At 39.4% G+C, this 26,265-nt stretch overlaps 1 protein-coding gene across 1 annotated transcript in view; it reads left to right on the top strand.

The window, feature by feature from the left end:
• The window catches only part of ABCG4 (ATP binding cassette subfamily G member 4), a 682,517-nt gene that overhangs the window by 473,090 nt on the left and 183,162 nt on the right, over positions 1-26,265 (top strand). The window contains exons 4-5 of the mRNA XM_044080863.1: positions 11,439-11,571; positions 16,511-16,561. Coding sequence (XP_043936798.1) covers positions 11,439-11,571; positions 16,511-16,561 — 184 coding nt within the window. The remainder of the gene's footprint in view (positions 1-11,438; positions 11,572-16,510; positions 16,562-26,265) is intronic.

Below are 26,265 nucleotides of genomic sequence, written 5' to 3'. Positions count from 1 at the left end.
CCAGGGAAATTTTACATAATACATCATTTATCATACCCATGGCGCCAGTCAGGAAGTGACTTCATAGATGAATTATTCTCCACTGTTATATATGCTACATTTTGTGAAAAGGTACTTTAAGTTAAGAAAAAAGGTTAAATGCTTTGCTGTTGGAGGATGACACAGAAACAGCTTTTAAGCAGTTGCCAATCTTTCTTGATGATCAAAGCATACAGAGGGTTCAAGACTGAGGAGGGGTACTATATGGACAGGTACATGCCCATGGGCAGCATAGTAGGGTGTGCAACATGTGAAACTTTTATTACATTCCTGCACTGGGTTACTACCGACGTGGTGTGCAAGGATAATGTGATACACCTCTTTGATGACTTTCTAGTGGTGGGTAGACCAGGAATGCACAAAAGGGCTTTGGGCATTTCACATTGTCTGCCAGGAGCTGGGAATCCCCTTAGTGAAGTACAAAGTCCAGAATCCCATAACCTGCCTGCCTTTTTTGGGGATTGAAATAGATAACAATTGCAGTTGCAGAGAAAATAAAGTTGGAACAAGCCTTACAGGAGACAGTAGCAGCAAAGAAAATCAAACTGCAGCAACGGCAAGCCTTATTGGAGCTATTAAGGTTCATTTGCAGAGTCATACCAGTAGTCAGGTCTTTCATGCATTAAACCTCACCTTGGTTTAAGGGATTCAGCAAGTATGAAGAAAGACTTGCAAGTGTGGCTAGAATTCATGAACAGCTTTAATGGAGTAAGAGTCTAGCAAAGACAGCTAACATTGAAACAGACGAACTTTAGGCAGACACAATAGGAGGCTTTAAGTTCTGTTGGTTACTTCTAAGAGGAGTATAAGGCCACATCAAGTCAGCGGCATACCGCAGGGGCTCACAGTACTAGACTTTTGGAACTGTGAGGAGAGAATATGAGGAACAGGCTGATGAAGCTGAGGTCAGACAATCAAATGTCGTACACACTATCAACTATAATTTGGATGGCAAGGGTAAACTGGGAGATCTAATGAGAGTTTTTACAGTGCATTGCTTGCAGAGGAACATCATGTTTTGTGCACATCACATTAAGTAAACAATTCACTAGCAGACTGTGTTCCTTGTTTTCAGTGGAAGCACTACAGAAGGTTGACACCAAAAGCAGCACAATGTCCTTGTCAGTTACCGTGTCATTTGTGGAGCATACGGATATGCAACAGTGGGGGGTTTTAGTTTTAGCACTGGCAACTAAGACCAGAGCCACATATAAAACAGGGGTCCAGCACTTTGAGGGGGTTAGGAAGAGGTAGGGTTAGAAATTAAACTGGTTGATTACCACAAACCAGTTCAGGGATTCAGGGCTTATTTGGAGCAGATTTACAAAGTAAGGTAGGCCACAGATAGAACAGCCATACAAAGTAAGGTGGACCACTGGTAGAAGCAGCCATACATTTAGCAGTAATTGGTTCCAGAATGTTTTGGGTTTGTAGGACGCAACAAAATCATTCCATGTAAAGAGTCTGGTGAAAGACTAGGCTAGACAACACCCTCACTGAGATGATGAAAGAACGTCTATAAGTATAGAAATGTATGGGGTCTTGTGGCAAGTTTTACAAAGTGTGTGTAGCAGTAATAAACATTGTTATAGAGGGTATGCTTCCTAAGATTTTTGGAGTGCATTTAGGGTGTTTGAGCTGGTGACACCTTCCCGAGGTGCAAGTGGGCATGTAGTGTTGGCTTTTGATGATGTTTTAGTTACTCAAGGGGGAGTTGAAATGTGGTTGGGCAGATGTAAGACAGACCAGAGGGCAAGCGGTAGAACAGTAAGCCTGAAGGCCCTAACTGGAATTAGTTGGAATTTGGTGATTTGTGTGTCACACTATGTATTAGTGTCAGGGGGCATACCAGACTTGCTTTTTCTGTCATGAACAGGGGGTGACACAGTACCAGTTTTGGGCAGTTTTAGTGAGGGCAGTCAAACAGCTAAGGTTAGAATTGCATCAGTATACTTCCTACTCCTTCAGGATAGGGGCTGCATCACATGCACAAAGAAAGGGAGCCACAGTGGACATAATTAAAGGATTAGGGTCTTGGAAGTCAACTTTTTCAAAAAGGTTTCAGAAATCAGGCATCTTACTAATTCTTCTTTATGGCAGCACAGTCTCAGCCACCCGAATGCATATGGGTCATTGGGGATTTGTACCAAAAGCATAAATAAATAAAACACACATACTATAGGATTCAACAGAAATTCAGAATGGAAAACAACCTACTAAACTCTTAGTGGTTGGCATACCTGGTACGAGCTGGCAGTAGATAAGGGACAGATTGTTGTCACATGAAAAAAAGGGAGGGGGACCAGCAGTGGTGATAATGCATGGGGTGGATAACTTGATGTGAGTGCCCATTAAAACCATGTAATATAATAAATGTTCACCCATTGCTTTTAAAAGAAAATTGACCAGGAGTTTGGTTGCTTTGGTTAGAGGCAGTGCAGAGGCTGAAATGGTGCAATGACATTTCAATAAAAGCATAGGACAGGGTAAGAAGGAGGTCAAATAATTTCATGGAAAAAGCTTTGAGGTCATTGACTGGCAGGTTTCTGACCCACCCACTATTGAAAGTTAAGTGGAGCCAGCTTTACCAGGCAGACGGAGTACACTTGTCCAGTTTGGGTGTGTAGTTATTTGCTGAGAATTTGGGGGGGGGGGCAGTATAGTGATCCTCTTTCCATAAAGTAAGCCAGATGTGCTTTGGAGAAAAAGGAGCCCCCCTTTTGGTGGCAGAAGGCAGACATGTCAAAGAAGGTAAAGGAAGAGGGATCAGAGGATATAGATTACCCTGATCCTCACTAGGATCTGGATTGCCTTGAGGGAGCTATGGGACTGTTTATTCAGCCTCTCTTAGCAGATTGCAAAGTTGCCTAAGTGGTGTTTTGTGCTGTGACTTGGAATTGAGTTGGTTATATTAGGGATAGATATCAGAGAGCAATTTGCCTTGTAAAAGGGAACAATGGGGAGCCCTCACTGGCATTTTGCCCGATGAATATCTGGCATACATCTGTCTATTGACTACTGTACACACTTTGGCTTAATTTGGTTTTAATAAACATATGGCTGCAGCTCTTGAAACTCCACCCTGTGTCTGTGTTTGCCATTTTATGACACCCTTAGAGGTGTATTAAGTGAAAACAATGGATCTTGGTCTGTAGATCAGGTAAGGAATCTTGGTATCTCACAGGGGCTTGAGAGCAGGTATGGCACACAGGAAACTGGCACCTGAGGTATGTGCTTGATACTCTGGGATGTGTGTAATGCATGGTTAAGATAGATCAATGCACCCCCTGACCCAGACAAGTGGATTCTTGAAGTAGTAAGTGAGCAGACAGGTTCAGTATCATTTGCAGCTGGAAGGAAAGTGGAAGGAAAGACACCGGTATCCTGTATCAAAGGCAGCCTTATCTGTTATTATACAGAGAGGAAGCTGTGGGCATGGACTTCAGTAAAAGCAGTGGATAGGGTAAGGAAGATATTAAGTAGCTCCTCCAGGGCAGTGGACTGTGAGTGCTTACCCTATGCAAAGAGTCAGTATAGTAGCTTCCAAGAAACTATTTTTCATAATAATGAGTCAGAAGTACTTTAAGTAGCTGAGGCTCTGCCAAAGTCATGGCATCACAAAGTGTCCTCAAAAAACCCCATCATCTGAACTTAGAAATAAATTCAAAAGGAGAAGATGACTCCAAACAATTTCCAAAGGAAAGTATCTTTGATCATTATTTTCTAGTACTTTCTTGATAAGTATGGTTTCATCCCAGTGTACAAGTTGCTTGAGTCCCTTATGTGCTAACTTATTCTGATGGCTATTCTTTTCAACTTTGCCAGCTTATCTTGTTCCTGTAGAGGGTCTTTGCAGTTTATTTTTTGATCCAAATGCATAGAAGACTCAAGTAAGGCAGGATACAATTAGTTTAAACAAAGTTTCATTTCTCTTCAGAGTCTTATAGAAGGAATAAAAGCATTTCTGTTAGCTGAGGATTGGAATGAAAAATCATTATCCACATGACCCCTTGTATCTCCAATCTTTATGATTGTTCCCTTCCTCCACAAAATAGAAAGAATTTCCTACTTCAGCTTATAGAGCTGCAATTTGATTATTATAGGTTTTGGCTGCTTTCTCATTCTAATGCTGGGAATATCTGTTCTATGTGCTCTCTCTCCCGATTGTAATATCATCAATAGAAAGTCCATTCCATGTACTGAGGAAATTTTTTATAGCGTCTTTATAATCCTTCCCTTCAGTTTGTTCTGGCACTGCTGTAACTTTCAAGTCATCTCTACATGACCTTTCTTCAAGTTCAGCCAGTGTCAATGCCATTTGCTTATATTTTAATTGCTATTATACCATTTTTTTGTTTCTTTCAACTCCTTTTCAACATTTTGCATATGTACTGTTTGCTCTGAATGCTTGATTAAAACCGCTTCTATTTCCTGCAGCCGTCTGTTATTTGTCTGTGTATATTCCAAGTGACCCACTTATGTTGAAAATCTAAGAATATAGTTTTTCAGTCTTTCTGCGTAAAGTGAATGAAGATTTTTCTCCTCTGCGCCATTATCATCTGCTTTTCCCTCATCTGCTCCACTGTAGTACATTCAGTCTCTCTCTGTTTTCATAGTTTTCTCCCCTTTTTCTTTTCCTTGTCAAACCTCTAGACAACATTAGCTGTTCAGCTAACAATTTACAACATTTTTTAGGCTTTTGCTTGTTTAAGCTGCTCACTGACCAGAGCTATGTATTTAGCTGCTTATACTGCTCACACCATCTTTGAATCATATGGTTTGAGAGGCGATAATGGAGAACGTTAGTAGTGCAGTGGGAAGAAGTTAATAATAGAAGTTTTCATGGGGGAGTGAGGAAAGTGCTGGAGATGCTGGAAGTTACAGAAAGGAATGTGTTTTATGGACAGGGGAATGGAATAACTGGGGACTGTAGAAGGGAATATAACTGAATAGAAAAGAGGATACATAAATGGGAAGACTGACATATAAAGCAAGGAAGTTGTGTTTAAGAAATAAGTACAACAGTGGTTGATTTGAGGGTAAGAAGGTTTAATGGTTATATTATTTGTGTTTGAGTTAGTGATCCTGAGTTGTGTGCTTGCTTTTAAAACATTTATATTAGGCACTTTCTTTAAGGTGTTCCATAAGGGCAGATATGAATTCAGAGAAGATGCTGATTTTTTTTTTTGGTTATGGTGTGCAGATATTCACAGAGGTTTGGGGCTAGTATGGAGAAGCTATGATTAATATGGGTTAATTTGCTGTGAGGGTGCTTATGGAAGGAGTACTGGAAGGAGTTTACCTGAGGTGCTAGTGGTTTTGACAAATTAATAAATGTTCAGTAAGAAAAGGAAACGTTTCATGTTTGAGTAATTTATACAGAGATGAGCCTCAGAGTAGTGTGCTTCTTTTATGTATTGGCAGCCATTGGAGTTTAGATGAAACTGAACAGTGACATTCTCTGTTTGCTGTAAGTGTTATTCATTTTCAGATTCTATTTAAGGTTGTTTGTAAAGGTGATACAGTTCGATTTAGGGGAAGCAGCAAGTGGTTAGAAAACAAATTCCAGCTGTGGGAGAAATATTCCTCTTCCAGTAATGTTTTTTTTCCTTCTGGGAGAAAGCATGGTTTATTTTTCTGGCCCAGAGAAGAATTTGTTGATTTTAGCTTTTGTCTGGTCTAAGTGGAACTGTAAGTCCTGTTTCTGGTCATCCTACATGCTGAGATATCTGAAGGCTTTAGTTGTTTCAAGGGGGTGGTTGTTTTTGGTTAAAGTATGCCACCTATCCAAGTTGGATTTTAATTAACATAAAGTATCACACAGCCATATGGATTCTGCAGTAGTGAGAGCCTATCACATGCCATCTGTGTCTGTTTTTCCTTCCCGCCAATTCATATAAGTGAAGGACAGGCCAAAGATCTGTCATGATGGAAGTTTAACTGTTTGGTGAGTACAGCCATTGGAGCACAGAGGATTGTAGCTAATGTCTTCTTCTTCTTCTTCTTTCAGCTTTTCCCGGTTAGGGATTGCCACAATGAAACTCTGGTCCACTAATGATTGGCAGTAGATTTTTACGGTGCTGAGGTGCCAGCCCAAAGCCCAACCTTCAACGAAGGCATGCACATTCACGCATGTCTTTTGAACGCCACTCCACCGCGGGGAGGACATGCAGACTCCACACAGAAGGCACTCCAACCAAGAATCAAACGGGAGAACCTCTTGCTGTGAGGCGACAACTCTACCGCTACACCAATGTGGCTAATGTCTATAGAAAGCAAAATAAAATAAATAATACATAAGTATATATCCACTTCTTTCTCATGTTTACATGCCAGTAGTTGGATTTAGTGCAGAAGACAAGAGACCTGAAGGTTTGTAAGGGAACACTGACATGCTCTGCGTGGTCATCTCATCTGTAAAGTACCTATGGAAGGGGTAAATTCCCAAGTTAAATGTATTTAGAAGAAATGTGGCCTGCTGACACAAAGGCAGCATAACTGCAGTATTGATGATGCTTGCTTGATTGGGGCCTTGGGTCACCAGGTGCCTAACCAGAGAAAGGAGACTTATTCAACTGTGGCTAACTCTGTTTCATTTGGTGAAGGGTGGAGGTTTGCTGCCCAGGACTAAGAGAAGGCCAGGCCACTGAAAAATATGCAGCATTTATGTACATAGTCCTGTATGTGACATGCTAATGTCATTAGCTGCCTGCATCCATTCAAGGGAACAAAAGAAAGTGGTGGTTTCACTAAACAATTAGGATGATAGACAGTAGCCTGCCTGCTTTCATGGTCCACCAATGGGTAAAGCTAGCCAGCAAGGACAATTCTAGGGTATCTATGTGAGTAAGGAGAAAGGGTCTTCTAGGGCAGATTGAGGGTGGTACAGGAATCTGCAGCCTGAGTGGGACTGTGCTATTTGATGCAGACTGAGTATGTATTTATTTAAATTTATTTGTTCAGAATTGTTCCACCCAAAGTCATATCATGAGACTGAGCATGTCATTTTCATGAGAGTCCCATAGACGAATACAGCCAGTTCAGTTTTTTATTTATATATGATATTAAGAGAAGCTCGACAAGTGAGTTACTGGTTGCCATATATTGTTTGCTAAGGAAGAAGCCAGATTCATTGTAGTAGACTGAATAACAAAGTGTGCATAGAGATGGATATCACAAAGTTGCTTAACAGTGCTTGTGTTTTCCATTTTAGTACTTGGCTTGGATACCGTCTCCCTGGGTCTGTATGGCTTTTTATTACATACTTCAGTTTCCATCTGCATACCAAAGATGTCAATTGCCAGTAGGGAGGTGTGTGTGCGTGTGTGTGTGTGTGTGTGTGTGTGTGTGTGTGTGTGTGTGTGTGTGTGTGTGTGTGTGTGTGTGTGTGTGTGTGTGTGCGTGTGTTTGTGTGTGTCCATGTCCTGCAACAGACAGCTATAGCATCTTATCCAGAATCAGTTTTAATGTCTTGTACCCACTGAGTGCAAAGATAAACTGCAGCACTACAGCTTCTTTGCAACCCTGTACTGAATAAAGAGAATAATCATAGAGTTAGTCAATGAATAAATGAATGTACAAGGAGTGTCACTACAGCATTTACTGCCGCTGTGTGCCAGGTTAGTAAATGTAGTCAAGATACAGCACACTGGCCATCAAAATATGCAGTAAGGATTACAGTCCTTTATAACATAACTGAACAGAAAACGCCACAGTTAACAGAGTTTCATTCATCCTCAGAGTTCTCTGTTGACTCCATTATTTCAAGTAAGAGTTTCAGAAATTAATTCTCAGGAGAATTACTCATTACAAAAAGATTTTTGAGCTCATTTTAATTAAATGGCCACTTTCTGAACGAATGCATTTAATTTATTTTAGTTAAGAAGCAGCAGAAGTCTTATCATTTTTCCTCATGTCTCAAAAGAGATCAGTTTGGAGGGAGACTATAATGCATATTACTCTGAAAAGTATTATAACAGGTAACTAGCATAAACGGAAAGGAAGAATTTATCTTGTTTCCAGAAATAAAACGTAAAAAGCGGTGCCTGCAATGTCAGATCACTGCTGTCACTGTAACTGATTCGGAGACTGCAGAACAATCTATTATGAAACAAAAGGTAGCATTTCAAGCAGTCTGATTACCATGTTTTACTGCCTAAAATGTGGTTAAAACTTGGCAAACCATCTGAGCTGCAGAGGTTTGTTTTATGACTGCAGTCAGTATGATTTTGATGTTTCTTATGTAGCACTAATGCACAACAAATTAATGAGTTGGGTGCATTCAGCCTGGGACTGTTATATGCCTCAACATCTTAGTGGAAGAATTCTGACTTGCTCTAGCAAACATAGTTATTTAGTGACTTCAGTCTTCAATGTTTTTTCAGAAAACCAAAAATGTTATGAGGAACAAAGTAAACATATGAGGCAAAAATCTGGACATTCTGCAAAAATCTGGTCAGTTTAGAGATCTGCTTGGTGCCTCTATTTCCCTTTGGGCTGTGTTAAAAGTAATGATTACTTTATGTTGTCTCAGTACTTGGTTAACTGATACTTTGTATTGTGAATTGCTATGTGCTGGAAGTTGAGTTAAAAATTAGGACTACAACATGAACTAGTAAGGGAGGAAGAAAATCATATCTGCTGTCATATTTGGATCTACTACATGTGCTCACAACCTAGAGGTCTAAATTACACAGATCTACTGTCTTGTTTGGATTTACTCATGGCTCACTACCTAGAAGTTTGTATTACACAAATATGCTGTCATGTTTGGATCTACTACATGTGCTCACTACCAAGAACTTTATATTACACAGATCTGCTGTCATGTTTGGATCTACTACATGTGCTCACTACCAAGAACTTTATATTACACAGATCTGCTGTCATGTTTGGATTTACTACATGTGCTCACTACCAAGAACTTTATATTACACAGATCTGCTGTCATGTTTGGATTTACTACATGTGCTCACTACCTAGAAGTCTGTATTACACAGAATCTGCTGTCATGTTATTGTAGGTGCTCACTACCTAGAAGTCTGTATTACACAGAATCTGCTGTCATGTTATTGTAGGTGCTCACTACCTAGAAGTTGCATTACACTTGTCAATTCACATGACCCTGTAGAATTCAGCTTAAGTACACATATTTCTGAATGCACATGCTTGAGTTTCTAAGTCTGTGAGCAGGTGTGACACAAAAACATTAATATTTTTGGAGGGTTCAAGCTTCCCTACATCCCCTTGTGAGGGGAACAAGCCCCTGCACCCCCAGCTGTTAGTATTCTCACTCCAAGGTCACTGCAACTGTAATAAAAATAATTACTGATAGGCAAAGTAATACATATCTCATTGTTACTCTGAAATGGGCCTACTCCTCCCCTTTTCTGGTGTTGTCTGTCCTTACCTATCATGCAGGAAACTTTTCTAGGAACCTTTAGAACCAATCTGAATGACTGGATGGTTGATCACAAATCTTTAACAGAAATATGTGGAGAAAGTCTGCATACAGGGGGACACTGTTGGTCTCCCACCAATACTGGTTGATGTGGCTGAGCTTCTTGATGGTCTCCTTTGGTCATAAGTTTAATAAGAACCCGTAAGTAAATATCTAAAGCTCACTGTAGAAAAGAAGTCAGCAATGAAACTCTGAGCAAATACTCACTTGAGCCAATGCATTCAAGCTCACTAGTAGCAAACTTGAAAGATCAAGCAAGAGAGTATAAGCCAGCATGCTTATCTGTTTTTTTTTCAATATCTTTTTACAAAGTACCATAGCTGTATCTTTTATTTGTGTTCCAGGAGGCATGAATCTTCCTACATTTATCTGCCTGATGGAAGTGGTTAACCTCTTTCAAGCTTTTCTGCATTTTAAATAAATTACTTCTCTTGACATTGTGGTTCATGTTATCTAACACCATTTCCTTAAGCAATCCCACCTCACTTCCCTACCAAAAAATCTGTTCTTTCTGGCTTCCAATCAGTCTTTTGTCTTTTCTTCTTCTGTCCTTTTTTCAGACCAGTGTAGTAGTATTTCCCCTCCATATCCCTTTCCCCTTTTATGTCATCAGTTGTGGCCTTATGTCCCTCATAAGATGCACTGTTCATAATCACCAATGGTATTCCAAATTCAGTCTTACTGTTTTTCATACACAAGCCTGCTTAATTCCCCTGTTCCTTGACTATGTGCCCCAGAAATATATAAAATGTGCTAAACACTTAACGGATGAACCTTATGTAATACCAATAGCAAGTTCCATCCTTTTCTTATCCTATCATACTTTAAACATTGCAGAAAAGCAAAATTCTGTTTAGACATAAAAAGATATCTACATTGTTTTGTTTCATTGATCAGCTTCTTGTTTTATGTTTTATTTGATATGTTGGGATAATGTAGTTACAACCAAATGATGTTTGCATTTCATGTCCTGTTCACTTTCTGGTATTAATTCACAGTACAACAGGAATGGATCACTTTGGTTTGCTTTAATAAAGCATTTTTTTTTTTTAGTGGGAAGATAGTGATAATAGTGGTGATAAAACAATATGGTCGGGATGGAATATGGTGATGGAATCAGGAACTGTAATAGACAGTGATAACAGAAGGCTTTGGGTGTGGTCACTCCAGTTGTCAGCTATGAGTGTATCTTTGACACAGTAGCTCAGCTTTGATTTTTCAGTTTCCAAACTGCATTCCTGAATTAACCACATGATGTGTGCTATTCAATTGTCAAGTTATATCATAAGCACTTGTATGATCGGTTTTCATAATAGTGTGTTATCACAGCTTGTTCCAGGGTTTAAGGGAAAGGAGGGGACAATGAATTATTAAGGTGCTAGCCCATTCTCATAGAGATAGAGAAAGAGAGAGAGAGAATTTGCATCTGCCATACCAACAACCTATCTTCAACTAGTAAAATGTATACAAGAGAGTAGGCTTGAGGAAGTGTTGAACAGATGAAAGTCAGCTCATCTTTACTGGGGAGTAGGCTGTAGCGTTTGTAGTACCTGGCAGCCCCCTACTCCGTAACAAGGTCTTTCAATAGACAGACAACAAGTATGGGGTTTCCAATAAATGTTTGTGGTGGGGTACATGTGTGAAAGCATGTGTGCTTCCTATAATACCATACATTTCAGGGTATAGGTGTGGCATTACAGGGAGTATCTACTCAGACATGCAATATGTAGGCAGAAAGGACACCCTCATTCATTGCTCAGGCATATAAGGGGAATTTGGTAGGTTCTGTCACCTGAGTTCAGTGGCGGAAAAGATCAAGAACAAAAACAAGTTAAAAAACTAGATACATGATTTACTGATGATAAAAGGTTTCTTTAACTGTACATGCTGTACAATGAGCTGTAACTGTCTTTTACTTTTTTGTTTTGTTTCTCTACAGGGAGACTGGCATGAAGGGTCAGATCTTGGTGAATGGAAAGCAGCGGGAACTGCGTACCTTCCGAAAGTTGTCATGCTACATCATGCAAGATGATATGCTTCTCCCCTACCTCACTGTGCAGGAAGCCATGATGGTGAGTGGGCCAGTTCAGAGTTTAGTAGTCACACTCTGCATGTAGAGGGAAGTGTAAATATATAGATTTGTACACCATCACCTGGGCTGGAGGATCTGCAGGCAAGGTAAGACCTCTTTTTTAGGGCAACTTTCTGTGCATGGTAAACGAGATATTCTTCTGCTTGTAGATTATGAGTGTCTACACTCTCTTCTAGGTATATTTATAAACTCTTATGCAAAACAGTTTGGCTGCTGAAAGGGGACAGTAGGTTGTTCTAGTGACACCCAGGTAACCTCAGGTACTGAAATCAAATTAGATTATATTGAAAAAGAATTATGCAAACTGGATCCAAACAAAGCACAGGGCAGACACGGAATTAGTAATAATGATCTGAGAACACTTCGAAAATAACTTACAATACCATTATATCTGTTATTTACTAGGTTGTATAAATATAAGGAGATTCCTCAAGACTGGAAACATGCATACCCTTATTAACCTGTCTTTAAGGGCAAGGGAAGTAGGACAAACCCAGAATAATACAGAGCCTTAAGTATACTTTTATGTAAGTAAAAGGTAATATTGGATAAGTTAGTGCCAGAAATGGAATGGTTGGGACTTAAAACCTTATGTCAGCATGCATATGATGAAAAATTATCTATTACCACCTGTAACATGCTGTTCTACAACAATATAATAACAGCTATGAATGAAAAATCGTGTTGTGATGTAATTTATATAGATTTAACTTCAGCATTTGACAGAGTCATACACAAAACATTGAACAATAAATTAGAACAACTAGGTATTGATGTAGCCTTGATGGATTGGTGCATGGCTTACAAAAAGGACTTGGTAAGTATCTTACAGTAATTGGGCAGATGAAATTCTTAGTTACAGTCAGAGTGTCCCACAGGGATCTGTCCTAGGTCCATAATTATTTAGATTGTATTTTTCAGATCTATGATTTTCATCTGAGGTGTTTTACAGTATGTATGAAGCTGACTTAAAATTGTGTAAACTGGTTACAGGTGTTACAGATAGGGCATGTCTGGAGAAGAAATAAATAAATACGTCAAAAACTAAGCATATGAGATCTGGGAGACATAAATTGAAAAGTGAATATTTAATACAGCACACAGTGATTGAAATTGTAGTTTCATTTAAGGACCAGGGTGTATGGATAGATTCAGCACTGAGTTTTTCTAATCATATCAACCAATTGGTTAATAATAGTTATAGAACTATATATTGTATAAAAAGATTTATAAAGTCTAGGAAATCAGAAATGATGACGTCATTGTTTGTGTATGGAATAACAATATGAAAACCTTAAAAGAAAATAAGCATGAGTAAACTGGAAAGAGTACAACAGAAATATACCAAGGGCATCCATGGATGTGAAAATTTAAGTTATTGTGAAAGACTAAAACATCTGAACTGGTACAGTGTGTCATACAGACATTTAAGAGGAGACCTTATTTCAGGATATATAAGGCATTTATAGACAACTGTCTCTGGGAATGTTCAGGTTATCAAAACGTAGTAGAAAACCATCAGACAACCTATGTATAAGATTCTATACAAATGAGAAGTGTACTAATTGGTTCTTTGAGAGAGCAGCTGATGCATAGAACAGACTACCAAACTACATTAAAGCAAGTACTAGTTTACATACTTTTAAGAACAGCCTAGACACTTGCTATGGGAACAACTCTTTGGTATTTTGGCAGGCTACAAGAGCCTTAATGCCCATGTTTGAAATATATGTGTGTATGTATGTATGTATAGCAGTAGTTTAAGGAGATGCCAAGATGAATATCATTTATTAAAAATTTGGGCATTTACATCTCTCAGTGATGGTACTGTGGAAGTGAGATCATGGACATTGCTTCTGCTAGTGGTGCAATACAAGACATACTGTTGGAGGCAGCAGTCACTCATGTGCCAGCTTGTTGCAGTGAATATGTGCCTAGTTATAATGCCTCCAAACATCTACCTTCTCCTGACTCCACAAGAGACAGTCCGAATGTGGTTTAATTTTTATACTCTAGTTAAGAGCTGAGAAAATGGAAACATGTCTCTTCTACAAAAGTAGATTTTCTAGCCATATTAGAATTTTGTAGACAAGCAGGCACAGGGAAAATGATGGGTGAATTCAATCTGATGATAGCTGCCATATTTGTGTGTCAGTGTAACTTCATGACTCCCATCCCTGAACAATGAGGTATGTTACTCATCTTTGCTTCTAAAAACATTCTGTACTGCAGAAAAAATATGAACATGCTGCCCTGTGATATCTTAAAGCTTAAATTTATAATAGTTTCTGATACTCTGAAGTCCCCAGATGCTGTAAACCTGCTGCATTTGATTCTACTCTGCTTTACATTCTCAGTCTCAGATGTGGTTGCCCATCATAAGTTCTGACCACTTATCACACATTATGTCTCAAATTTTGTTAGTGAAAAGTTGAGAGACATCCAGGTTACCTGGTGTCTTCAACTTGCAGTAATAGTGCTGGGAGCATTATAGTTAGTGGCTGTGGCCTGCTTGGGGGGGGGGGTCTGGCTTGCCACCTGAGTGACATTGGGCAGGGGCAATGGGTATTGTACTTGTGACGTCCGAACCTACAGAGCACTTGCTACCCTGTCTAGTATGATGCCTGCCTGGGGAATTAGCATATCTATGAAGACAGTGTCAGTGGCATAAAATGTACACACTCAAAATTGGTGCAGAGCGCTGTGGGTTCTATTCCCACACCAGGTAGATCATTTGCTTACACTACTGTGCAGCATAAGTGGGGTGTATCCTTTGGGAGAGATCTTAAACTGAGGCCCCATCTTCTTGAGCTGGTGGTAGCTCAGATGGATGTAAAAGATCCCACAGCACCTATCAAAAAGAGTAGAGGAATTTTCCCGATGCCCTGACCAAATTTCCTCTAGTTGTAGTAGTAATAGAATCACTACCACCTTATGTCTCACCAGAAAAGAAGCTGCAAGTCTACTAAAACTAACCTGGTCAACAGAGGATGAATGAATGAGTAAATAAATAGATGCATGCATGCTTCCTGTGATATTCGGCAGTTGTAAGGTGAGCTTCCACTGAGGTAATGAGCTCCAGAGGTGGGGAGGGAGAGCCTCTTTATCAGTTATCTGTTCTGCCCCTGCCATCAGATTCTTGCCTGTAACTGAGAGCCTGGTGTTGTTAGTAGTCAACCTCCTGTACAGAGAACAGATAGGTTTGTGGACTCTCATCCTGTCCAGAGGTGGTTCTACCAAAACTAGACATCTCCCTGGTCTTAGAACAAATAGGTTGGTGGACTTTCACTTTGTCTAGCAAGGATCTTGATGTTGCTGGTACCCATCCTTTGGGAGGAAGGGGAGATGGGTCAATTGGGTGCAGGCAGAGGTGCCACTGATCAAGTGTAGTGGGACAGGAAAAGTGAAAATAAATAAAATAAAGATTGAGAGATAAGCCCCAGTTATGTAATGTTAAACCAACAACACATATTCCCCACATGTGCATATACTGTACATCTGTGTTGGATACTGGACGTGTACTGACTGTGTTAATTAGATATTAACCTCAATTACTATGAGTTGTTTGTACCAGCAGTCCTGTGTAATGTTGAGTGAGATTCATTTTTGTAGAAAAAATGGCAAGCTTAACAATTAGAGGCAGAAGCTCAGGCAGAGAAAGTCCAATGTGAAATTTGTGCAAAAGACACCCTGTATATAAGTAGATGAAATCTCTAGAGAGTACCTTTATATAATTAAGGTTTATTCACATGGAAAGAATGAAAGAAAGGGACAGAGAAGCCAGTAAAGAATCAGGTACTGTAACACAAAGGATAAATAAACATTTGTTGGAATTCTGTTCCTCTAATTATATAATCCAAGTGATTGTTTTTATTAAACTCACTTTATATTATTTTTTATTAAATGTCTTGCTTTCTCTATGATTCATATAATCATATAAAAGCTAAAAAGCTTATTGGGTTATTAAATGATTGATAAAATAATCTGCACATTGGCTAGGTATCCTGAGACCCAATACAGAATTTGTCAGAGTTGTCAGATCTGGTGGCTTAGATGATTAGTTCACCTGCTCAAGGTGGTTAGGCAAGGGCTGGAGACAAAGACCCAGTTGTAGTAATGTTATTTGCATTATTATCAGTGCAGCAGCAGCTGAAATCTGGCAGTTGAAAGGAAGAATTGTCTGCATATGGCAGCACTGTTGCACCTAATGCTTACATTAGAACCTACAGTGAGACATAAGTAAAACATGTGGATATACAGTAAAGGGTTTGATTCTCACCTGTGAGGGAAATTGGCTAGGCTTAAAATAGCCCAAAAGGGCAGCTAGGCTGGTACTTACCTATGAACCTATACACACAACATTGCTATCACTTCTTAGAATTTGACTGCACTTTACTTCCATTTTTGTCCGTATTATAATTCAGAGAAGCTAAACACAGTACTGTTCCTGATTATGTTAGGTCTGTATCAGTATTGAGATTAAGGAAAATGCTTTGTAGTAGTTTATTTGTGGGAGGGACTGAGTAGAGTAATCTCACTGACTGACCTAAAGTTAATTCCATTCTAATCTTTATAAAATACTGGATTACTTTTACATTTATATGGCCCCAGATGCATTTGTCCTGAGATAAATGTCAGTGCTGGTTGAAAAAAGTGTTGTTATAATTGAAAAGTGTTATCATGTTAGTATAGCTGCAAAAGCAAAAGGGAATTCTGCAAGGGTAGTCTAATAGGTGGAATTTGTACTGGTCCTCATGGCTGATTGTCCATAACAGCAAAATGAGGTAATAACACTAAGTGTTAGGCACTGCTATCATTGAGAAAAACACCATGGCTGTGATAAAAAGTCTGTCTGAAGGCTTTGTGCTACTTTCTGTGCTGATGTGACTTTACTCATCACACTTCGTTTTGTTTTATAGGTTTCTGCCAATCTAAAGCTTAATGAAAAGTCAGAGATAAAAAAGGCATTGGTAAGTGTCATTATATTATCTATCTAGTCATATCTTACAACTTTTAACAAGGCCAGTCCAAATAATTAGTCCTTCAGCCAGTCGTTATCTCATTGCACTGACCGTAACCTACATCATTAAGCAAGGCCTGCTGGTGTTTTCACTACTTCAGTCTTCTTCCATAGCTTTCTATAATTCATGTAAGTCATTTTTGGCACACATTATCACATAAGGTCAGTTCAGACATTCATTCCTTCAGCCAATCAAACAGAGCTTTTATTACCTCCATCTTGTAACTGTGGTTCACATAGTCAAAGGCAAGCTAATGTTTTCTTTCTTTCAGTAATTTAGCCAGAGCTTTTGTTACTTCATCTCATTAATTTGGGCTAACGTCATCAAATAAGGCCATTTAATCCTTTCACTGCTTCATTCAACAAATAAGGATCTCCATCATTGTCTTAGTCAGCTAAACAGAACTGTAGTTATATCCTTTATAACTGGACAAGTAGGCATGTAATTTATTGTGTGATAGCTAATCACTGAATAATATCATTACTAATGGAGTATTAAGATCTGTTTAGGTAGGTTCTTTCTTCAAAACTACATGTGTCTGATTTTAGCTATGTATGTTTAACGTTGTTTCTCCATGTCATGAGTAGCTTTAACTGTACAGTTTGATGAGATCGGCACTGACAAGAACAGGATATGAGTAAAGGGAAAGTATGGTTGTATAAGCAAACATACCATAACAGTAGATGTTTGGATGTTCACTGCTACAGTATCCATAGCTATATTGGTTATATCCTGGTACAGATATAACAGCCAGCCAGCTTCCAAACCTTCGGGACACCTTCCATCTACCTAAACTGCTAGTCAGCTCAAACTGAATTGACGGAAATTCAGGTTTGGGCACCAAGCCCTTCAGGGCTTTTATGACAACAGAAAATGGGAGACTAAACTCTGACAAGGTCAGTACTAGGAAAACTAAAAAAAAAGAGCCTAGCACCAAAAACATACAAAAAGAAGGTAATGGAGGGAGGGAGGGAGAAAATACTGCAGCAGTGATCATTTGTACCTCTACTGTTATGGTAAGTTTACTTACACGGCTATACTATGTTCATCATATTGATCACTGCTACAGTAGGCTTAGGTATATGGGTACATTACCATAGCATAGACAAAGTGGGAAGAGGAAGAATAAGGGTCCAGGAATCCATGGAGAATGGTCTTAGAAAAGCCTTGGAGAAGGAATCTAGTTTATACTGCTTTATAGAAGTGTGCACAAAGGACCAAGTTGCTGCTTCTCAAGTACTTCTAGAATCCAAAAATTTCCAAAAAAGCCACAGATGAAGCCATAGCCCTGGTAGAACATGTCTTGACCCAGCCTGGAATTCTTTGTTGTTGTGGATACAACAAAAAGTAATAGCATGAGAAAACCACTTAGAAATAGTTTTGACATAACTTGCCCTTTTTTTCTGACCTTCACATGAAATGAACACCTGATCAGAATTCCTGAAAGGTTTTTGTTCTGTTAAAATAGTACTTGAGTTGTCTGGGGACATCCAAGTTATGGATGATCCTTTCTCCCTCATCTTTAGGTTCTGTAAAGAAGACAGGGTGACAAATAGCTTGGCTCACAGTAAAACAGTAAACTTGGATGCCACTTTAGGTACAAATTAAGTATTGGTTCTTAAGGAAGCCCTGTCTTTATCGAAAATGAGATAAGGTTGATTCACCATAACAGCTCTCTACTCAAATACACTTCTTGCAGAGGTGATTGCAATTATCAACACTGTTTTCCATGCTAAGAACATCAAGTCAGCTGAGGATGAACTGGTTCAAATAGAGCAAGAGATATTATTTTTTCTAACATAAGTTTAAGATCCAAGGAGTAATACCTAGAGACAGCAAGGACCCATCAGACCCAGCTTCATATTGACCCATTTCAGTCTTAAACTATGATTATAAAATGTTTATGCCTATGATAGCTAAAATAATGGCAAATGTATTGCCAAAATCAACAGATATGAATCAATGTGCTGTTTTGCAGGGGGAACATTTGACAACATTAATAGAACAATTATGATCCAGGGAAGCAGAATAGAAAATGTCACTGTTGTTGGTGGGTCTTGATGCACAGAAAGCATTTGACAGAGAAAGCTAGGATTTTATGAATAGGGCAATGGAAACATTTGCATTTCCTGATACAATAATAAGGTTAATTAGGAGGAAATACAGTAAACTCCCAGTTAACCAGCACCCATGGGGATTGGTAAATGTTGGATAACTGTAGTTTCTGGTTGCTTGAGAGTTACTATAAATATAGGCTTGACTAATACTGCACCTTATACTATTTGTTTGGTTTGACTTGTTCTCATGTTGGGGAGAGAGGAAATGTATTCCTATCTTCCTTTTTAAAACTCTAAAAACGTAAGGTATGTTTCTGCGGGGGGAAACGAACATTGTACTGTATTTCTTTTGGTTGCTTGAGTTCCGGTTAACTGAAAGTTGTATAAAGGATCAGAGGCAAAAATCAAAGTGGGAGGGTTCCTCTCTGGTAAGTTGTTTATGAACAGAGGAACCAGGCAGGGGTGTCCTTTTTCTACTTGGTTATCTGCTTTATATTTAGAGTCATTGGAAAAGAGAATATGAGACAAAAATATTTAAGGATATAACTGGTATGGTAATCAAGAAAAGTTAACTTTATTTGGAGACAATATTATTTTGTACCTAATGAAACCAGAAAAGAACATCTCAGTGTTGTGGAGCTGTGTGAGGCAATCTCAAATCTTCAGGATATAAGATTAATGAAGATAAAACAAAGTATATAGCCATAAACTATGTACCCACACATGAACTGCTTCAGCAATACCCAAATTATGGGAACATAATCAAATGAAGCATTTCAATGCATGGATTTAAAAGGATTCTGTTATGGCAGCTAAAGATATGCTGGAAGAGGTTAAAGAAAAGATATTAAAAATGAGAAACTGGAAGCTCTTGTTTGTGGATATGAATTACAAGATACAAGCAGTGAAAATGTTTTAGTCCCTTTAGTTTTATATACAGGTCAGGCATATATTTATTAGTCAGAGAAGTTGTAGACAATAATTAACAGATAGTTGAAGGAATTTATCTGGGAGGTGGAAGAGGGCAAGGGTCAAGTGGGATAAGTTGATCCTTCCAATAGAACAAGGTGGTTTAGGATTACCTGATTCGAATGTAAATGTTGGTTCATGGGATCATAGGAGGTTATTAGGCTAACGGCCCTTGCAAACCTAGCCAAGTTCAACCATTTTCCTAAGGGTGTCTGGTTCAAGCAGACACTAAAATCTGCACCTATTGCCCCTGTCCAAGAGGGATACAGGTAAAACCCCCGGGGTGAATTTCCAGTTACCCATCCAGTCATCCAAATTACACTTAAATAGGGCCAACAAGGGGCTTTATTTAACATGAATAAGAAGCTTGTTCCAAAGGTGGGGCAATCTCTGCGAGAGAAATCTGTCTCTCCAGCAAGTTCTTTTGATGTCACTTACCAGGTTAAGGTCCTTTGAGTGAGTGACCAGTATGCCATTTGACTTGCGAATGTGCAGCATTTCCATTAAAGCTGGGTCAGAGATTGCTCTATATGCAATGCACAGGTCACCTCTGAGTGGTCTATATGACACAGAGTAAAGTGACAATTATTTCAGTCTGTCCTCATACGACAGATCTTGAAGATCCTGAAAATTTTTTAAGGAATCTTTGTGATCTCTCCAGTTGTTGCAGGTGTTTAGAAAGGAACATACCAAAGAGAACACTGTATTTTATTATTGGCCTGATGAGGGAAGTGTACAGGTGGGTTATAACCTCTTTTTCTGGAGGAAATGCCCTTACTTATGAAATGACCAATATAAAATGCCCTTCTTACCACTGTGGAGACTTGGTGATCAAATTTAAGGTTGCTGTTGACCTGTGTGCCCTATTCTCTCACCACTGACTGTGTGCTTAAGGTATTGCTGTTGATGTGGTATTTTGCATGTACATTACCCTTGCTGAAGGAGATGATAATTCATTTTTTTGCCATTATATTTAAGACCATGACTTTGTCACCAGTCATTAGTCTGTGTAAGATCTTCTTGAAGGATGTTGACATCACTAGGGATTTCAATGATTGCTTCCAGTTTGCAGTCATCAGCAAACTTTGTCAGCCACAGTCCTTTAGTTTTAGCCTGTACTTTGGAGAAGTAGCTTCCAAACAGTAGGGGTCCCAGAACTGATCCCTGTGGAACACCACTGGTTACAGGTCTGCTGGAGGAGGTGGAGCCCCCTATTTTGACTATGTGAGTTCTATCAGTGAGACAGTTTGTAACCCACCTGACAGTATATGGGTTGATACCCAGCTGGGTGAGTTTATCAATGATGCCTGAGTCAGGGATTGTGTCAAAGGCTTTGGCTAAGTCTAGGTAGGCCATATGCACAGATTTGTCTTCATCTAGGGCTTTGGTGACTATCTCAAAGAAGGCCACCAAGTTTAACAGGCATGATCTCCCCTTGACAAAGCCAAACTGGGTGTGGTCGAGCATTTGGAGATTTCTTATATCTTTTGTTAATAAGGTCTGTGATGGTTCGTTCCATGGCCTTGCAGATAAGGCTGATCAGGCTAATGGGTCTATAGTTCCCAGGGTCTGTGAATGCACTATAACCACCAATAATGCCCACCACTGGTTGGCAGTGCGTGATGCGCAAACAAGCACAAACCTGCGTAAATGCTGTGCTTATGTGGCAAACAAGAACAAACTGATTTGATTAAATTAACCAATAAAAAAGCTCAAAATTGAGCCCTGTTCCAGCAACCTTCAATCAGATGAGTTCTAACTGCACACTCCTGCTATTAGGGTGTTGTGGAACCCTCTCCAACAAAAGATGGCCTGGTCTGGTTTAGTGCTCAAATTATACAAACAGAACTAGAGTCAGCAGGTCTGAATCTAGTCTATGGTACAGCAAACAAAGTGCAACAATTTTGGGAAAAAAAACAGTTTAAATTAGCAGTGATGTGGTAAAAATGCAGTTCAAAAGTGCAATATACAGTGAAAAATTCTGCTTAGGCTTTGCAGAGATCAGCAGATGGCTTGGATTGATCAGATAAATACAACAGAGCAGTAGCTGGTCACCAAACTCTGTGGAGCTTTGATAAAACAAGTGCAAACCCGCACAAACTAGATGCATATATAGCAAGTGAGAGCAAAGTGATTTAAACAAATTAACTGATAAAAAAGTTCAAAAGTGAGCCCAGTAACAGTAAGCAGGACTTGATTCAGCAGGTCTAAATCTGCTCTATGCTACAGCAAACAAAATGCAACAAGTTCAGAAAAAAGCAGTTCAAGTAAGCAGGAAGAGTAAGCCTTCAACCAGCAACTCCCAGCTCAGAAAGCAGAGGGTACCCTCTCCTCCCACAAGAGTGTAGACCACAAACTTGTAAATGAAAATAACTGGCCTGGAGCCCAAGCGCTTAAATCAGAACTAAGGCACTTTTAGGATAACAGACAGACTAAGCCTTCAACCAGCAATTCCCAACTTAGAAGGATGTAAGCTACCTCTCCTCCCACAAGAGTGTAGACTACAAACCTTCTTAATGTCAACAAAGTGGCCTGAAGTTCAAGTGCTTAAACCAAATCTAAGAGGCATAGAATAACCCATACAGTTTAAACAGGCTACTAACAAGCTGTAATAAATGCAGTAGAATAAATGCAATTGAACACTTTTAAGAACAAGCAGAAAAGGCAAAACAAAGTAATGAAGTAGGAAGAAATGCAGCTACAGTAAAAGCAGCTGAATGACATGCACATTTTTAAGATAAGTGGGAAGGAAGAAAACAGAAGATAATTCAAGGTTAAGAAACTAAGGGGTTGAGCCTTCCCAAATGATCTCTCTGTACCCAGTAGAATGAGCTGATGAGATGGGACTGGGGTGAATGTCCAAAATCAGATTTATAGTAGGTGCAGGCAACTCAAAAGCCACCAATGCAGACAGAGATCAGCAATATTTAGGCAGAGTACAGCAAGCAAGCCAGACAAGCACTCCAGCTATATATAGATATTTCTAGCTAAATGAGGAATGCTGTTTCTCAACTCCTCCCTCTGATTAGCTGATGTTGTTCACTATTTGCAAAGGAATTCTTTGCTAAGTTTTCTAATTGACCCTAGACAAGACCTCTTAAAACCCCAACAGAACACAAAATTTAAAACAAAGCAAATGTAATACAAGAGTAAGATACAAACCAAAGTAACCCAACCTTAAATGAAAAACTTCAATTCAAAATAAAATGCAGACAGATATCAATAATATTCAAGTAGAGTACAGCCAGCAAGCCAAATAAGCACTCCCTATACAGTTAAGGCTCATGTACATAACACAAATAGAAATCTATAATTTAAAGTGGAAAGGGATAATGAACCAGGGAGAAATTCAAGAAATAAGGAGATAGTTGGATTTTGGATGCAGATTCTTTAGGAGAATAACAACAGTCATACAGAGTATTGTATTCATAAAGAAGCAGAAAGTATCCTAAGAACTAGTACAATGTGAAAGTGGAGAAAGGAAATTCTGCTAATAGGGATGACTACAATTAAAGGTACAGAGAATGAGCATGAACGAGGGGGTGGAATTTACTGAAGAAAACTAGCAAAGTAACCAAGGTATTAGGAACAAATAACTAGAGAGGGGAAAGTAATAGAATGGGAAGAGGGCAAGAAGACATTTGAACTGCAGGCTAGAGACTGCTGCCCCTATCAGGGACTGATATCAGAGTATATGCAAAGAGATAAGGGAATCCCTAAGGGGATGTTGATGTTGGGACCATGCAAATTTCACATACCTGTGGATTTTCTTGCAAGATGAATCATAAACATCATAGAGGCCAGGAGATCTAACATCCTGGAAAATTCTCTCGCAGAAACAGTAGTCTGAGTAGAAAAAAATCCAGGAACAGATTTAGATAGATGTCTGCTTTTTCCTGTGGAAGAGAAGCTGTTTGATGTGAGGTGTCCAGGAGACATTCTACAAAAACAATCATGTGCTAAGGAGTTGGACAAGACTTTAGTATGTTCTCCTGAAACCCCAATCTGTGTAGGAAATTCCTAGCTTTGGTGTGAGATTCCTAACACTGTAAAGATAAGCAAATCATTTAAACAAGGAAACACGTGAATACCTTGCAATCTACAGTTGATTATCACAGGATCTAGACATTTTGGGTATATTTGTGGAACAGTGGCTAGACCAAACGGATAATGCAAAGAACTGAAAATGTGATGTAGACACAGAAAACCTTAAGAAGCATCTACAGTGTAAATCTATAGGAATGTGTTGCTATAGATCTTTTAAATCTAAGGTCAGCGGAAAACTCAAATGAGAAATAAGGAGTAGCAGTTTGTCAAGGGATATCATGTTGAACTTGGGCACTACCACAAACAGATTAAGAAAGGAAAGATCCAGAACTGGTGTCTAAGAATTCTCTTTTTTTGACACCAGAAACATTCTTGAATAAAACCCTTGTCCTAGCTGACCAGATGCTGAATGACAGAAGGGAAAAGAGGTGTTTGTTCTGGCAGATGGAGGGGAAATCCATTGAAAAGGAGGGAGAGACTCCCCCTACCATCTGTAACCATGATGGATCACTTTCAGAACCTTTCTGTCTGAAACTGTCTGATGAAAAAGAAAGAAATGGAGTTTCAGACTTTCTAGAAAGATTAAGGGTTTGCCAGAATGGGAGGGTAGAAGGGAGTCTTGTATATAGTAATTTAGATTTACTAGACTGTGTTTTCTTCAGGGAGGTTCCTCCTTTCTTTTTTGAGGCCCCTTCCATTGTTTTTTTAAATGTTTGCTCACCAGCAGCTTGCTAGGTCTATTTATTTTGCTTCTTAAGGAAAGCTGCAGAGATAGCATTAAACCCCTTGGCAAACTTGAAGAAGGTAGGCTGAAAATTTGAGAGATCCCTTGAATTAGCCTACCTTTCTCGTCATACTTTTTAAGGACCACTGCAGCAGATGTCCCAAAATGAATTATCTTCCTATGAGATAATTCAAAATTTCATTTTTGACATCATCTGGAAGGTTTTGAGAACACAACCAAACAAACCTGAATCATAAGCACATTTCAAAAACTGAGTAGCCACAGAAGCAATTAAATTCCACAAGGCTGATTTTTCCTCAGAAGAGGAAACAGATGCCATAATATTACTCATGTTCTTAAAGGAGGCAAGCATAAATTTTAACATATGAGCTTGGCAGTTGAGAATTCTAAAATGAGTGCACCCTTCCAACCCAGCTCTGAACACTAAAGACCCTTCTCAGCTAAGATGGGACCTGTTTCTGGCACAGAGATGGTTGGCCTGGGAGTTCTTCCCCACCCTCCTCCAAGTCTTAAGCCCTTGATGTTCTTCGTGTTTCACTGTTGCAGTCATCACATTTGGGTTATCTACCTGCAGGTGGCCCTCAGCCGGCCTGAATACCAGAGTCTTCGGATTTCTGCATCAGATGCTGTCGCTTCTTCCATGACACCATTACATCAGTCTTTCGCAGAACCAATTCTTCAGACTTGAAGTCTTCAAAGATAAGTATTTTCTTACTCTAACCGATTTCAGAAAAAATTAACAATTGTCATGCTTGTGGAAAGCAAATATTTCATAGAGATTTTCATTCTTACTACGTCACCTGTCTAGGCCCAGATCACGACATCCCTCGCTGTCAGTTTTGTGCCTTATTCAACGCCCGAACTATTCGTCATTGAGTTATTTTTGTAGCTAAATACTTTCATTCTTGATCTCCGTACTCCGAAATGGCTTCATTAAGCCATCCGACTACCGATCTTCTGAAAAAATGTAAGGATAAAGACAGAGACAGACAGCATAGGTCCAAAACTGCCTATGACGCCTCCGATAAGCTAGTCGCCAGTCTGCCAGTACTCAGTGAGGTGCTTTCACAGCCCCTGATACCCACTACTAGAGATTCGCAGGCCTCTACTGAGACCCATTCGGAGTCTGGTATGCTGCGAGATGCTTCTTCGACTATGGAACCTGCGGATGTCTCTACCTTAGATGGGTATGGAGCCGCTGTGCAGGCACCGGCTTCTGAGGGAGTTTTTCATCCTACCGATGTTCGAATCAAACCGACAACTTCTTTTTTAACCAAAACTACAGAATTTCTTAGGCCCAGAGTATGCACTATGCCTAGAAAACTGACGACCAAAGTGCATGCTCAGGCACCCATGCCAAAAAAAACTAATGTTTAGAATGGCTGAAGACCTTATTACGCTGATTAGGGGAGGCTAGCCTTCCCAAGCTAAGAGACAAAGACTCTATTCCCCTTCAGGTTCTACAGACCTGGAGTCTGATGACTCTGACCTTTCTGATTATGAAGACATGCTCTTATCTGTCTATGAGGATTCAGATGCAGAGGAATCCATTCCCTCTGCCTCCCCTCCAGAGTATATCTCTTTTGGTGAAACCTTGCATACTTTAAGAGAGCATTTTCATTGGGAATGCCTAGACTATCCTCAGTCCAAAAAGCAACTCAGAATTTTTAGAGTTGCCTCAGCACAGGCCTTTAGCTATATCCCCTGTCCTGGATATTGTGGATGATGTTTTCATGGAATTCTGTCTTACTCCAGGCACTCTCTGGCCCCTAGAAAATCAGACAGGTACTACAGAGTACCTGATCCTCACAAGTTTCTTTTCAAGAATCCTACTG

This window comes from Protopterus annectens, chromosome 8.part0, assembly GCF_019279795.1.
Source record: "Protopterus annectens isolate FY-2018-M chromosome 8.part0, PAN1.0, whole genome shotgun sequence".
NCBI lineage: Eukaryota > Metazoa > Chordata > Ceratodontiformes > Protopteridae > Protopterus > Protopterus annectens.
Note: the sequence above shows the minus strand (reverse complement) of the source record. Positions and strands in the feature narration are given on the sequence as shown.